Source organism: Syngnathus typhle, linkage group LG17 (assembly GCF_033458585.1).
Source record: "Syngnathus typhle isolate RoL2023-S1 ecotype Sweden linkage group LG17, RoL_Styp_1.0, whole genome shotgun sequence".
In the NCBI taxonomy this organism is placed as follows: domain Eukaryota; kingdom Metazoa; phylum Chordata; class Actinopteri; order Syngnathiformes; family Syngnathidae; genus Syngnathus; species Syngnathus typhle.
Window position 1 is genome coordinate 2385662 of NC_083754.1, and position 15264 is coordinate 2400925.

The 15264-nt window shown below is 39.6% G+C and overlaps 2 protein-coding genes and 1 non-coding gene across 5 annotated transcripts in view; 2 read left to right on the plus strand and 1 right to left on the minus strand.

Moving 5' to 3' along the window:
* rbfox1 (RNA binding fox-1 homolog 1) overlaps window positions 1-9677 on the minus strand; it is a 71364-nt gene extending 61687 nt beyond the window's left edge. Inside the window, exons 1-3 of one of the 2 annotated variants that reach the window (XM_061303955.1) lie at window positions 9575-9671; window positions 3555-3712; window positions 1262-1309 (exon numbers count right to left, since the gene is read on the minus strand). The gene's annotated coding sequence lies outside the window, so the exon portion shown is untranslated. Of the gene's footprint in view, window positions 1-1261; window positions 1310-3554; window positions 3713-9574 lie in introns of both variants that reach the window. The other variant, XM_061303954.1, reaches the window with a different exon arrangement.
* Window positions 9678-13251: 3574 nt separating this feature from the next.
* On the plus strand, window positions 13252-13333 carry trnal-uag (transfer RNA leucine (anticodon UAG)). The gene has a single exon. It is a non-coding gene; the product is annotated as a tRNA-Leu (tRNA).
* Window positions 13334-13749: 416 nt separating this feature from the next.
* The window catches only part of septin12 (septin 12), a 28044-nt gene continuing 26529 nt past the window's right edge, over window positions 13750-15264 (plus strand). Inside the window, exon 1 of one of the 2 annotated variants that reach the window (XM_061302316.1) lies at window positions 13750-14017. In XM_061302316.1, coding sequence (XP_061158300.1) covers window positions 13963-14017 — 55 coding nt within the window. In that variant the 5' untranslated portion in view covers window positions 13750-13962. The remainder of the gene's footprint in view (window positions 14018-15264) is intronic. The other variant, XM_061302317.1, reaches the window with a different exon arrangement.

Sequence of the window (15264 nt, forward strand, 5' to 3'; positions counted from 1 at the left end):
ATCTTCAATCTGTCCGAATCCACCATTTTTGTTATTATGTCATTTTATTACAAAGCGATTTTCACCATAGTCGCGTGCAATTTTAGACGCATGATATGCTCCAAAAACATTTGGTTGGATTCCAAATTGATTTACATTTTTTTAAAGGTCAGAATTTATTTAATTTTCAGAATATCATACATTTCCTGCAGTTGTTATGGATATGATGGGTGCCATTTTTACCCACTTTATAAATCTCCTTGTTTTTGACAAACAACTTTTAACTGGCTCACGTAAAATGAAATAGTGTCATGAAATGAGTGCCAAAACACAGATCAAAAATTCAGAGCCAGAAAGAGACGACGAGGAGTAGTCTATTTAAAGGAAAACCATTTCCCTGAAGTATAATTTGCTGATACAGATACAGTGATGGAGAGAGAAAGCTACAAACACACACATGCACACAAACACACGCTCACACACGCTTACATAAAGACGGAGAACTCCCCGATGGCTAGACTAAGAGTCAAAATAAGGAAGAAAAACTAATTAACTGATGAAGTCCATGGTGGGCTCTCTCTCTCTCTCCCTCTCTCCCTCTCTCTGCACTGAACAATTCTGCAAATTAGGAGTGTTCTGCCCCCTGCTGTTCGCTCACACATGCAGTTATTCACACCCAGCAAGAATGTTGCGATCAAACAGGAATTATAATGAAGAAGTCGGCCGTAATCGGTATTGTCAAATACCATAATTATTATGATTTATGGCGTGTGTGTGTGTGTATTGCACAGACTGAATGCAGAGTCGCCTGTGTGTATGTGTGTGTGTAATGTATACATACACAATTATTTTATTTCATGAGTTACCTTGGAAATACATATTTGTTTGTTTCATGTAATATTTTAATTACATGTTGAGTTAGCTGTGGATGTTTTCACATTTGATATATATATAAAAAAAACATTCCCTGCATATAACACTGTTGGGTATTCTTATTTTTCTATAAGAGTTCTATATGTAAAATGCAAGAAACACAAAAGCCTCTGCAGGGAATCTTAAGGATGTTTGCTCCCTCTAGTGGTAACTGTCAGTTATGGCATGAGCTGAAACTGAAACTATACACTACTGTATGTTATGTATGTCCAGTAAATAACTGGCAGTTTTAGTTGGCATTAAAAAAAAAATCAAACCTTGCTTAAGTGGGGGGAAAAAAAACATGATTGAGAGAAAGCAAATTAAAAAAAAAAAAAAAAAAGTGTGAGTCCAGCATTGCTGTACTTACAGGGTCGCTCTAATTTCAATCTCTGCAACTTTGTCTCGTCGTTTAAACCTGAAAAAATACAAAGACAATACTACAATGAGATGACCTACATATTCAAAATACCATGCGATACTTGTCAATTTCATTTCATATTTTGATTCTAAATAAAACATGCTGTCGATTTGGATTTTCATATTTGATGACAGTCAAAAATCAAACCAGAATAAAAATATTTAGGGAACACCGCAAACATTCACAGGGTCCATAATTTCTTTGTAAAAATGATTCTACGTCATCTAAATTTGCCGAGAGAAAGAAATGTGAATACCTGTCAATATGCTCAGTCATCAATATTCCAAAAACCATTTTGCTAAAGTCACCAATCTATTTTGGGTCTGACAATAGTTCCTTCCCTAGTTACCATTTGACTACAGTTCTTTTCCAGAGAGAAACCAAGACCTTGATTGGACCGGCTTCTGTAATCAACAACATTTATCAAACTCCGAGACCCTTAATTTAGTCATTTATCACACTGTTTGGGCCGCCTGATTAGAATTATAAACTCTCGTCCCTCTTGCCACTCAGCCGATCTCTGAATGAGGACTCTAATTGAATAAGTCGAAGTGCTACCTTGACTGATGACTGTTCTCTCTCGCATGAACTGCTCCAACAGCTTTCTTGGTTTGGGCTGATAGAAAAAGCAATAGCAATAGTTTTGATACATGTGCTTATTACCTCTGCTAGAAGATTTGTAGATATCGCAAATACTGTGCGGCCGAAGATAATTTTGTCTGGTAGGACAGGGGGAGGCTTCTGGAGGTTTCTTTGCTTTAAGCCAGGGCTGTCCAACTCATTTTTGTCAAAAGTAGATAAGGATAATAATGATTACTAAATCACCTACAAATACATCATATTAAATATTGCTTTTTTTTTTTACATAAGACATGCATCATCTGCGCTGAGAAATGCTCCTATCGTGCCGACTAAATTGCTTACGCACTTATCTTTGGATGACACTATCTCTCCCCATTTATCTATATTTCTTTTTCCGGTCGTCAGATTCTTTGTTTCGGGCGTGTCGTGCTTTCAATGCTTTCCCTATTTTTACTTGACCTGTCTTCCCCTCAATCATGCATTTCTGGCAAGCCATTCTTCTTTTATTCTTCCATCCTCCCAATCTCAGTCTCGCACGGCGATGTATGCATACTCTGATTAAGTTTGGATTAGCCAGGCCGCAGAATAGGCAAGTGAAGCTGGAGGAAGAATAATGATAAGACTGTCAAATGCTGTGGGAGTGGGAGGATAAGAGAATGAGGACAGAAAACTACAGGCATTGGAGAGCCATTTTATTACTATCCATCCATCCATCCATTTTCAGCATTGCTTATCTTGTTGCAAATTCTAAAGTACATGTTAGGGAAAAGTACTGGATGTCTCGCTCCATGTATAATTTTAATTTATGTAACGTAATGGCATCAGAACCATTGTAGCAATTTTGCCAAGCAAATTTTGCCGTTAAACCGTTTTCTAGACCCCTTTTCAGAATAATAAAATGATTTTGAAATAAATTAAAAAAATAAATAAAAATACATTAAAATACATGAAAATAATAAAAATGAAAAATAAAAGTCATTTCTCCAAGACTGTTGACACTACAGTCTTAAATCATTTGTCCCTGGGGCTAGTTGAGTACCGGGGTTCAGGACCATGGTCAGCGCCCGATTTGTAAAGTCAACTGAAGAAAAAAACATCCCAGACAAACAAAATTGAATCGAAATAATTTCAAATAATTTCAAAATAAATAATAAAAACAAAATGTGAAAAATAAATATCAATAATAAGAATGAAAAATACAAGTAATTTGTCTACTACAGTCTTAAATCATTTATCTCTGGGGTCAGTTGAGGACCGGGGTTCAGGACCATGGTCAGCGCCCGATTTGGAAAGTCAACTGAAGAAAACATTCCACACAAACAAAATTGAATCGAAATAATTTCAAAATAAATAATAAAAACAAAATGTAAAAAATAAATATCAATAATAAGAATAAAAAATAAAAGTAATGTCTCTACTACAGTCTTAAATCATTTATCCCTGGGGTCAGTTGAGGATCGGGGTTCAGTACCATGGTCAGCGCCCGATTTGGAAAGTCAACTGATGAAAACATCCCACACAAACCAAATTGAATCGGTAATACAATCGAATCCAGGCAGACGTGGATCCAATGTGCCATACAATCTAGCGGGGCACATGCTTACATCTAGTCAGTCATGCTGTGCTGGAGTAGCTCTCCACTGTTCAGACTGAACGCTACCTGGTCATTTCATCAGATGGGAAACAGCAGGCTGTGACTGCGCCATATATCAGGTCCAAATGAGATGTCAGGGGTCAACTGCAGCACAGCACATCGCCCTTTCTCCAAAGGCTGCCTATTTGTCACCACAAATGAGGAAAACAGCATCCTCTGGGGTCCTTGACACACGCACACACACAAACACACACGACCAGACACATTCACTAATTAGACAGCCCACACATGGCTGAATGTGTAGTATAGAGAAGCACAGACACACATTTTGCTCTTTCGATGGAATTTGAAGTTAAAATGTTCCTATGTCACATTGGCATCAATGTGTTGCTTTTACCATTTTCGGCCAACAATTATATTCTGCTGTTAAAAACTCACACAATAGGGAACCTTTATAATTATTCAGAGGGATTCAAACTCTTATGCAGCCTTGCGTATTTAACGTTCGATGGATTCTATGTGTATAACAGACATCAAATCACTCTTCCATGGCCACGTGGCTGCCACCGACAGCTGTGGTAGTTCCAGTTATTGAATCAATGGGTAATTGGTCTCACTGGAGATAAATGATGGCATATGTGCGTGATTTCATTCTTGTGCATACGCGTATTGGACATGCTAATGTACTCAAACGGTATGCAAATATTCCGCAGGAAAAAAAATCGGAATTCCCATCTTGATAATTACCCATGAGGAAAGATAGTGAACATTTACTAAAGTGTAACTCAACACCTAATGGTGTGTTGCAGCAACAAAATGACATCACTGAAGATGACATCACAGAATTGCACGTTCATGGAGCTTCACTAAAAAAACAGGAAATAAAAACACGTTGAGCAATCGATGGGAACGTGTCTGTAAATAATCCATCCTTGTGAAGCACACGTGGACATAATCTCCACTTAGATGAAAAGAAAAAAGTGTCTGCTTGAAGATGGCTCTTGGGTGGATTTGAAGGCGTCAGCTTTAGTATCTTAAGAGAGATCGAGCATTTAAACACACATACGCACACACACCCGTGTGTGACTAGCCCCGTATCAGCAGTGGCCTTTCCTGGCAGAGACGCTGAGCTTCTGCGTGTATCATAGCAAAACCTTTGATGTGCAGAACCATTTTGCATGCTGCTGATCCCCTTCCACGCTCTGTCTTCTTCTCATACGCACACACACAAACACAGCGCCAGGACTGAGGTAGATGTCCAAGTTATCTAATGCTTTCAGTGCATGTTGTGCTGCCAGACTCAATCTGGTCTGAGCCAGTTCCTAACGAAGAACCAGCCAGGATGCAACATCAAACGACATGTAAAAAAAATAATCGACCAATCGGATGCAGGGAGAAAAGGCCCATTTTAAGAGAATAATTTGGGATGAGATGTTACGATAGAAATGTTTCTGGTACCCAAGTGACTTTAGTTTAATTTTTATTCGATACATTCGGTCTCTACTGGAATAGTACACACTATACGTATTTTAGTCGGCCACCGATTGTGCAAGGATGTGGAGCGTGCAGACGTGGCACAGGTCGTGCAGCATCTCCAGGAACGCACATCCGTTCACGTCGATCCATCAAGATTTGTGTTTCCCGGCAGTGTCAAGAATGGGAGGAGATAGTAGGTGACAAGCTAGTACACACCTCCATTTGGAGGAGGCTCCGGGAGAGCAACGACACATCAGCAGATGGTCAATGCACTCGTCTGTGCAAAAAGAAAAGCAGAGCTTTATCTCGACCAACTCCGAATTAAGAATTCAAAATTTTCAACCGGGATGTTTTATTGATTAAGATTGTTTGTGTGAGTAAACGGTTTGAATAGAAACTCTGGCGAATAAAAATTCAAGTGATTAAATCTTCAATGGTGCACAAAGACGGACGTTTCTCATAACCGTACAGCAGTTTCGAGCGAGCTGTAATCTCTGCATCGCAAGATCTCCACGCAGCAAAGATCTTGCATTAGAGAAAGATGGTCTCAGTCAAGTAAGATGAATGATAATTAAGAGAAATGTCAATCAATCAATATATTTGACTTGAAAAGTCATTTGTTTTTTGATGGAGCATTTTTTCCTTTGTCCTTTCCAAAATAACAGCAGCGACTTTTGCATTTGCCTCCCTCCGCCTTATTACAAAGAAGCCGGCGCCTTCTTCAAGATGAAAAGCTAAAAGCTGCCTCATAAATACCACTGAACAAAAATCAGGCAGGCAGCTTAGGTGACACTGTATTCATCTTTGAGGTGATGAAAGCATTAGATGCTACTTTTCCAGGCACCGTGAAGCCCATGAAGATTAGTCTCATGCTTGTTTATTAATGCAAAGCGTGTATATGCTCAAAAGCCCAGATCTGAGAGAAAATCCATCATCACATGAAAGGCTGCTAAACCTCTGCCAGTGTTACCAATACCAGCACATAGCTCTGGCACGATCGCACAAACACACACATAGACTTGTTAGCATTCTCCTCCGCATCCCACTTGCTGACACTGCTATTGATTACACTAGGGGACCTACATGACCCTGCACAGTGAGAATCCACCATAAATGCATAGTTTCGTCTACAGTTGATAGCCTGGCCCTGGCCTTGGTCCTGAAGAGTTTCACAGCCTGTTCAACCAGGCAAATAACAACTTAGTTTAATGATTGGATATTTTGGGATTCAATTTTCTCCCCACCGGCTCACAACGTCCCAAGTTGAGGTCAGGAGCATTATAGAGATGGTGATAGGATCTCCCTTTTTGGAAATGGTATGTCCCGCCAGCAGGAGGGAAGACTGTGAACAGTGTGTGGATGCACACCTCTGTCTTGGGTTAATTATTATTAGTTTTTATATTTTTATTATTTTTTTGTTTTTATTTAATTTTTATAAATACACACAATCTCTGTTGGATTTCTCTTATTTGTTAGGACAAAACTACCGTTTTTTTCCGTGTATAGTGCGCCCCCATGTATAGTACGCACCCCTAAAAATGGCATGCTGATGCTGGAAAAAAGCTTGTACCCATGTATAATACGCACCCAATTTTTATGAATTTTTAAAAATTTTTTTTTTTTTTTTTTTTTTTAAGTCCCAATGATCGTCACACACGCAGGGAGGCAATGGGTCCCATTTTTATAGTCTTTGGTATGGTCTTAACTAGGCTGGATGTAATTTTTTTTGTTGGCGTTGATTTCTCCGACTGCCCTTAAACGCACCAGCGCGCACGGGAAAGAGGCGGCTCTGTATGGGAGAGACGTTGAAGAGGAATAAAAACACCCTTGGAAACCAAAATTTGCCCCTCGTCAAAATGTAAAAAAAAATTAAAAAATTTTTTGTACCCATGTATAATGCGCACCCCAGATTTCAGGACAATAAATTAGTTAAATTCTGCGCACTATACACGGAAAAAAACGGTATGTTCAAATTTCACTTGGTTCATTGGGAAATTCATATATATCATATATTCCCTTTTTGAATTGAACTGTTGACGAAAAAGATGATTTCCATGCTATTGTAACTTGTTTGCATGTGCCTGACAATGTTGTTACAACAGATTTGTTCGGTTTGGTAAATACACTCATGTTAATTAAAATATTATGAGGAATGCTAATTATTCAAAAGAAAATCCTACGCCTACACTCCAATTCAAGTCATAATTACTGGCGACCCTGAGCAGTGATAATGTTTTTTTGTTTTTTTTTAATATGCCAGAAGACTAAACAGGAAAGAGAAAATGACATCTTTGTTTGTAGTATACGTCTTTTGTCCAAGCCCATGAAACAAAAGTATGCATCTGCTGGGCTCAGCTGCTGCCGTCTCTGTCGGTGTCCCTCTGTGGTAGCGGCAGGAACATTTTAATCACTTGCTGGCAGATTAAAGAGGGGGGTGGAATGAAAAAAGATGAGAAATATCTGCCGCTGCTTCCTAGAAGATGGAGGCGAGTAGGGAGGCCCCCGGAAGGCAGAGAACCGGGAGAGAGGTGGATATGCTTTTGTTGACGCAGCAACAACAAATATTAATAATGAGAGATGGATAGAGTGAGGACTGAGGGAGGGTGTGGGGGGCACTAGACATTTATCGCCTCTGGCAGAAATGATGGCGTACATGACGGCAAGGGCCACACCTGTGACTCAACAGTACAAATGCGTTCATAAATTACAACTAAAAGAATGTTCATACAAAAAACGAGCTGTTCATGTACTGATTGTCACAAAGAACAACATTTCTTAATAGCCCTTTGCTGAGTCTTAATTTTAATCTGACTGGGCAGCATTTTTTTAGACAATACTTCTTCCTCACTATGGTGAAAAACTAATTGACATCTCTAGACATCTATTGTCAGAGGCTGAAGTGGATCATTCTGCTTTCTGAAACTAAAAAAAAAAAATCATGTGTGATGGGAATGTAAATCTTTTCTACGCTGGAGTGACTTTGCCAAGCCAAGCGGAGCAAAAGATTATATTGTCAATAAAAGACTCAGCAACCCCCTACTCACTTTTGAGTAGAAGAAACTCGCTTTTCTACATCCCTTATGCAAAGTGTGACATAACTGGCAAAGTAATGAAAAATAGACAAAAAGTCTTTCCTGAAAATCTAATAATGCTCGCCGAAAGACTGAGCCATGTTGATTAACATCGACTTTGTGTCACCATTAGTCTAATCATTTCCCGCAAACTCCAATTAATGCGTATGTAAATGAACATGATTTTTCCACATGGCTCCAATATTAACTCTCAAACACTGGCTGCTAAACGCTCTCCCCGGGCCTGGTTACTGCTGAATTGGTGCTGGCAGTCTGTCGGCATGCAAAAGGCTCTTTGGACTTTCATGAGGCAATCAATAGATGGTCCCTGCCTACATGACAGGCAGATTGTTGCCAGCCAAACAGCAGATGCTTCTCTCCCTTTTTTGCATATTTACCACATGAAAGATGCCTGCCATGCAAGAGTGCTTTCTCCCTACATGCTTTAATTAGTCCATATTGATTTCGCCTCTGTATTTCCCCCATATGGTTAAAATGATCATTGCACTTAACTAAGTAATGCTTGACTATGGATAACCATCATCACATTTCAACACTATTTGATTAAGAGAGTGCCTAAAGTGGTCACATATTAGAAATATTTTTCTTAAACGGCAGAGGTTTGAGTACTTAAAATTGAACTTATTCATTTTCTGTTGGAGGTTTCTATTATTGTCATTTTAGTTTTCATCCAGCCGTTAACTGGACCGCTTTGGGGTCAGGGGTCACCAAGCCTTTTATAGTTGCAGCCCTACAACAACACGCCTTGATTCAAATGATCACAGCAAGCTCTGTGAAAGCCTGAAAACAATTCTGATGATTTAACCGTGGACTCACCAAAACAAGAAAATGTTTTAAAAAATATATATATATTGGAAATAAAGTGAGAAATAAAATCCGACTATATAGAGTACTGAGAAATAATGGATTTTTAACAATGGCAGTACAGACCATCCCTGGAGTGAACGAGATTCTTTGCCCATTCTTTGCAATGACATCATGATTCAATCAGCAAATTATGACATTACCCTTTTTGCAAGAAATACTAAATCTCTGCCATTCTCATTCATCCGAGAGAACATGCAAAGTCCTCACCTGAGATTTGACCCCTGAAAGCAGATCAACTAACCACTAGTCCACCATTCCACGTAAGTGTGTCACATAAAAATAAAATAAACAGCAATAACTCATACGTCACTTTCACACACAATTTTCACCCTTTTTGATTTGTGGGGATATTATGTCAAACATGGCAAGTGCACATGTAGGCACAGTCCCAACAGAGGTCCGAAAGGAGCAGCTGAACAGGAATCATCAAGCTTGGCGGGCCACTAACAGTAATTCAGTTTTTTTTCTCTTGATTGCATTCTATTCCTTAAAGCCACCAGAATGCATGCAAAACAATCAGACATGAACAAATAAATTGAAGAGCCACGGAAACCAATGTGCGGAAGCGCACCTATGACAGTGAAATATAATTCAAGACAGACACCATGAAGAGATCTTTTTTTTGTGTGTGTCGGTTGAAGCTCCACTCACCAGGTTGCACACCTCTGGATACTCCGCGGTGAGGAAGACTGTCACTACTGGAGGAACCCACGCGCGCTTCGCGCTGCACTTCTGCTCTCCAGCTTGTGTCTGCTGTGACAGTAAAGCTAGCGAGATGCACTGAAGCCGCTACACCGGAAACTGTATAAGTAGACCTTCAAAATAAAACATTCTGTTCGGGACCTTGTAAAAAATATGAACATGCTTTATTTTTTTTATGCTGGGATAAACTGGCACAGTGTAAAAAGCTTGAAGTGATTGTAAAAACGTTATTGTTAGAAAACTGCTTTTAATATTCCTTAGAATGATAAAACAAATTGTCTGAAACAACTGAGGAAAATGTGTGAAATCAGAACTTTAGTGTGAAATCAGAACACTTCACCAGCACTTGCTGTTCAACCTCTGAGTTTCCACTGAAATGAAAATGGAAGAAATGTCTTCCAGGGTCCAATTTTTGCCATCATAAAAACTGGTGGGTTGAAAGAGTGAATCTCTTTCGACTGCCTGAGGGCCATGTTCCTTATCTGTTCACGAGGCCATGTTTTTCCATTAGTTCATCAGAGCGGCGTCATATGTCGTCTCTTAGGTCAAAGCAAATTTTTCCTCTTCGGTAGCAACTAAAACCTGGGCCTCCCCATTCAATGTGGATCAATATAGATCAATCAAGAGAAATCTGTGAATCAGGCCTTGTTGACTTTGATCGCACGGACGTGAAAAGCCTTTGTCGGTATGTCTCTCTCTCGAAAAGTTCAGAAAAGTGTTGATTGCTTTTCTAAAAGAGTAGAAAGTTGCAGGGCGTCATTGAAACTGCTGAGATATTGATTATGAATTTTATTTGAGTCCATGGAATTCCATCTAAAGTTTGATCTGACAGAAGCCAGCAGCTCTTCCATTTGGCCGGAGAACAATTTGTTAACTCGCTCACTTATTGGCTTCTCCCCTTTCGAGGTGTCTGGAGGCTGTCAGCTTCATCCACCCGAGAAGAAACGTCTGTGCCTGGAATCGGGAAGCACATCTGCGGAGGGTCATGCAGACCTCTACAAGCCTGTAATACAAATGTGGAACTGGACCGACCCTTCTACTTTATGCTCTTTTCAATTACGTTTTCCATTTTAAGCAAACAGCTAATCAACAACTTGAAAATGCCCCCCTCCCCCCCCAAAAATCCCTCTTATTTACAGTATAAATAAATAAATAAATAAATAAAAAAAGCCTCAATGCTAAACTTGGCCAATGATCAATATAATAGCTACAATATAAAAGTTCATTAAGAGTGACCCAGGTAAAATGTGTGACCTGGCGACTAGGAAGCAATTTGTACTCTGCTACCATAAAACATGAATACGTCAGGCAGAGAACAGGGTGACATTGCTGGAATGGATGATCCTGTGCCAGCTTTAATTTGTGCAAATGCACAAAGGTGTGCCTGCGTGCACGTTGTACAGAGAGAATAGAGACCCATTATTTATATTGTGCGAGCAAAATATAAATCACAGCAGACAGGACCAAAGAGGTTTGTCACAGCTCTGTGACAGCACCACCATACACGGTTCGGATGCCTATGGGTTCACTTTCTAAAAAAAAATTCAATTACAACCATTCCAAAATTCAATGAATTCATTTCAATTTGTTTTTGCTTGTGTTCACCTAAATAGAAAAATATGTCCATCTAATAGTTGTGAGTCTTAGTAAGAAATATTTTCCTAGTCCTTATGAAGTGTAATATTGGCTCAGGTTCCATCCTTTCTTTTGCTTGCACTTTGCAAAGACTAAATGCTGTGATAATATTTCAAGCTTCAATCAGTATGCATAGAGAGGCGTACCTGATGAAAAAGACATCACGCGGTGATTTAATGTGGACATACTCATCAGCAGTCCAAGCAGCGCCATTTGCGGTCATTGGCGTCTGGCCTCGTGAGAGCATAGAGTCTCAGAGACATTACTGTGCAATAACATCCTGCTCCTCACACCTTCTTGAATTTGTCTACACTGTTTTTGCATTATTCACATGTCCTGAATGTTGTTAGTCACCTAAATGTTGAACAGAGGGTGTGTTTCTACCGAAGTCAAATTCCTTGTTTGGCACGCTCAAACATGGCGAATAAAAAAACTCTTGAACTCTTGAACTTGTGATAGAAATTTCAGCCTGTCCGGATTTAATAATAACGTTTAAACTCAATCGTAGCATGAAGTCGCTATTTAGTGAATTGGTTGGGCATAGGTCAGGTAGTCGCCCAAAAAAAAAAAAATTGGTTTGGAAAACCTCTCTAATTGCATGGCCTGTGGCATGGGGGGTAAGTGTAACTAATGGGGAATTTTACTTGAGAAATGTCACAGGACTTCATGATTGACCTTATAGCCCTTGATTCAACTAAAACCACAAATGGGTTCCGCTTCCAAACTTGAAATAGTGGCAAAGTTCAGAAGCATAAACTAGTTGAATCAATGAGTGTGGCCTACCAATAGAGGGCGCACTTGTACTAGTCTCACACATGCAAAATCACTGAATTGGGAAATACTTTTTTTTGGTCAAAATAATATCACTATTTAATCAGCATTTACAAAAATGGACGGACAGACTGTGTGACTCACAAAAGTGTAGTCAATCATATTTTGAGATAGTTCTCAGTCAACAAGCTAATACTCTCCATTGCATCACTGACAAATACATCCCAATGAATGTTGATGATGGTCAATTGGAGGTCATTGTTCCCATGGCAAACTATTACCGCCGAAAATGATTGCTGCATGTACAATCACGTTTCGGTCTTTCGACCAGAATAAGATCATAACACTGATCATCACGGCTGTCGGTTTTGATTGATGTGTTTGCATGCCAACGCATGCACGCAAACAGCTTAGTGTTTAGTGGGCCTATTATTTATGTCACGCAGAAGAAGTTGAGTTGTGTATTTGAGCAATATGAAATTTCTTGAACAGCAGATGCATTCAACTGAATCTAAAATAGATCAGTGTTGCTATCTGATGAACCTATTTTGGGGTTTACAACTCCATAACTATTCGATTTGTGGAAAGTATCGTAAATGGACTTTTGGATCGGACCATGAGGATCATTTTTGCCACTCGCTGGACCATTTGAACAAAGCTGTTGTCTTTGAACAATGCCAGAGCAGCTGTCAGTTTCTTAGCTTGAGTGGCCATCTGAGAATCTTTTAGAGTGCGATAAAATAAATACCTTTTATATGCTTAGTTTCCTTTAAAATAGGGCTCATAAAAGTTGTTTTCATCCCAGGCCAGAATGTAGCTATAATTGCCCTCAGGGGGGGGTGGGGGTGGGGGGGGGGGCGGTTACATTGCCAAAACATCTCAACTAAACGTAACTTTATGAATAGAGCACTTTAAAAACAACCGCAGCTGCATACAAAGTGCTGTACATAAAGCCAAACTCCCATATTAAAAGTTGAAACAATAAATAAGCAACATAAAAACACAAGAAATCCTGTCTCAGGAGTCAAAGGTCAAAGAATGCAAATGTATTTCAGATGAGATTTGAAGATCGATAGAGAGCAGCCTTGTTTAATGAAACATCATTCTTAGAGAAGGGAGACCAGAATTGGAGTGCTCCCTTCCTACAAGCTCCAGTTAAGTTCGAAGACTGCCACAATAGATTTAATCACTTTCAAATTTAATGACGTCACGGTATGCTTGGTAGTGTGGCCGAGCGGTCTAAGGCGCTGGATTTAGGCTCCAGTCTCTCATGAGGCGTGGGTTCAAATCCCACCACTGCCATTTATTATTTATCTGCCCCACATTTAGTAATTCATGATTTTATTCCATCCAGACAGTCGCACCTCCGCAACTTTTATGAGGACCACTATTTCAAGTTTTATCCTCTTTGACTAAAATAAATAAAGAAATAAATGAAAGCAATTAACCCCTCTGAATCCGTTTCAAAAGTTTGCAAACATCAATTTTCAGAGTTACTGGCTTTCACTTAAAAATCTCGTCCCACTCGTAGTCAAAGGGGAGAAACCAGGCTGGAGGGAAGGTAAGAAAGAAATTTGATTGAGGGATTTTTCCAGGTGTTGTGCGCGTCTCCGCCCACCATCCATCCATCCCCCCCAATCTACACGTCCCCCTCGGGTCCAGTTGAGTCCGGGGGTCGGCGGCTGGAGGGTTGGCTTACAAGGGGGTGGGGGCGGGCCACTGTGACTGGAACCGAGTGTTGCTGGAGCCAAATCGGACACCAGTGAGTGGCCACAACGCGGACGGGACAGCAGTAGAAGCGCAGAATACTCCTGCCAATTAGTCAATACTCTCATTTGGTTTGAACATTAAATATTTTAGGAATCTTTTGGAGACCAGAAAAAAAAAAGAAAACTTGGAGTGGCATCACGGGGACTTCTCTACTAGACAGGATGTCGGCACTCTCCGTGAATGACCACCTTGAAGGGATTTTATCAGATTTTGAAGGTATGTGAAGTTGTAATATTGAATTGCTTTACTGCCGCTCGTTTTGTTGCTGTAGTAAAAAGGAAACGTGTAATTGCACCCTTGAGCTGTTTGTTCATTCAGTGCAAAGAGGAGACTTCTTGTCTGCATTGGGGCTGCACAGGAGTGGCATATATTGACGTTTAAAAAAAAAAAAAAAAACTTAAAAAAACACATCAATGAACTTAATTCATATAAAATTTTCCGGACACTTAATTGGAAAACTCGTTTTAAAAGGTGATGTCAAAGAAAATAGTTTGTTCAATGTATTTTAAAGAGGGTTTTGGAAAAAAAAAAAAAAAAAGCTTCAAGTGATGACAATTTGTATTTGTGGTACACTAGACAGATGCATGATTTACTTCAGCCAGCCACATAAAACAATATGGCTGATGGGATTTTGCACCCAGGCCTTCAATTTGACATGAGTATGACACAAAACTAAAAGAAATGCTTTGTTCCCAAAACATCGTCATTATTAATTCACAATCATTAGAGCTAAATGTAAAACATGACCAACAAAAACAAAACCCTCTGTGTTCGAGAGAACATATGCATCCCATCAGGAGACAATAGCAGCTGCAGGAAATTTGCCTTTGTCAATGGACACCCTGTTTGACTTTGTTTCATCACATCCTGATGTTCATACCCACATAGTCGGCTTGCTCGACTGACATTCACTTTTCCATATCTCACCATCTTCTCTTATCTATTATCAGATATGTACTTCATATTTTCAATTTTAGATAGATAGATGTCATATCAAATGTCTGCTTTCTATTAGATAGCTGCTGCTCTTCTTTTTGTCCAATGATTGGAGATAAACAACCAAGCCAACAATAAATTGTTTTTATTTGTGAACATTTCCATCATGAGAAAAGCAGATGTCAAAAGCGGCACACTCCTGCTCCTCATCAGGGTGATCCATCTTGTCCTGAGGCCCCGCAGGGCCAGCGCAACAAAAGCTACCCTCTCTCCTTTCATTCTTAACTCTCTTTCCACATTCCTTTACTAAGACAGGTGTTGATTTGTGCTTCTAAACAAATTAGTGTAGCCTTGAGCCATAGACTGCCACAGTAGCTTCTTTTTCACAATTGTACTGTAAAAGGCTTATGGACAGCACAGATTTTTTTTGTCAGTCTTAAAAAGTCAAATGCCCCCCCCCCAAAAAAAGGAATGTCTGCAATGCATGTCAGTTCATACGCACCATGGTGTTCCATCTTGTAAAGTGC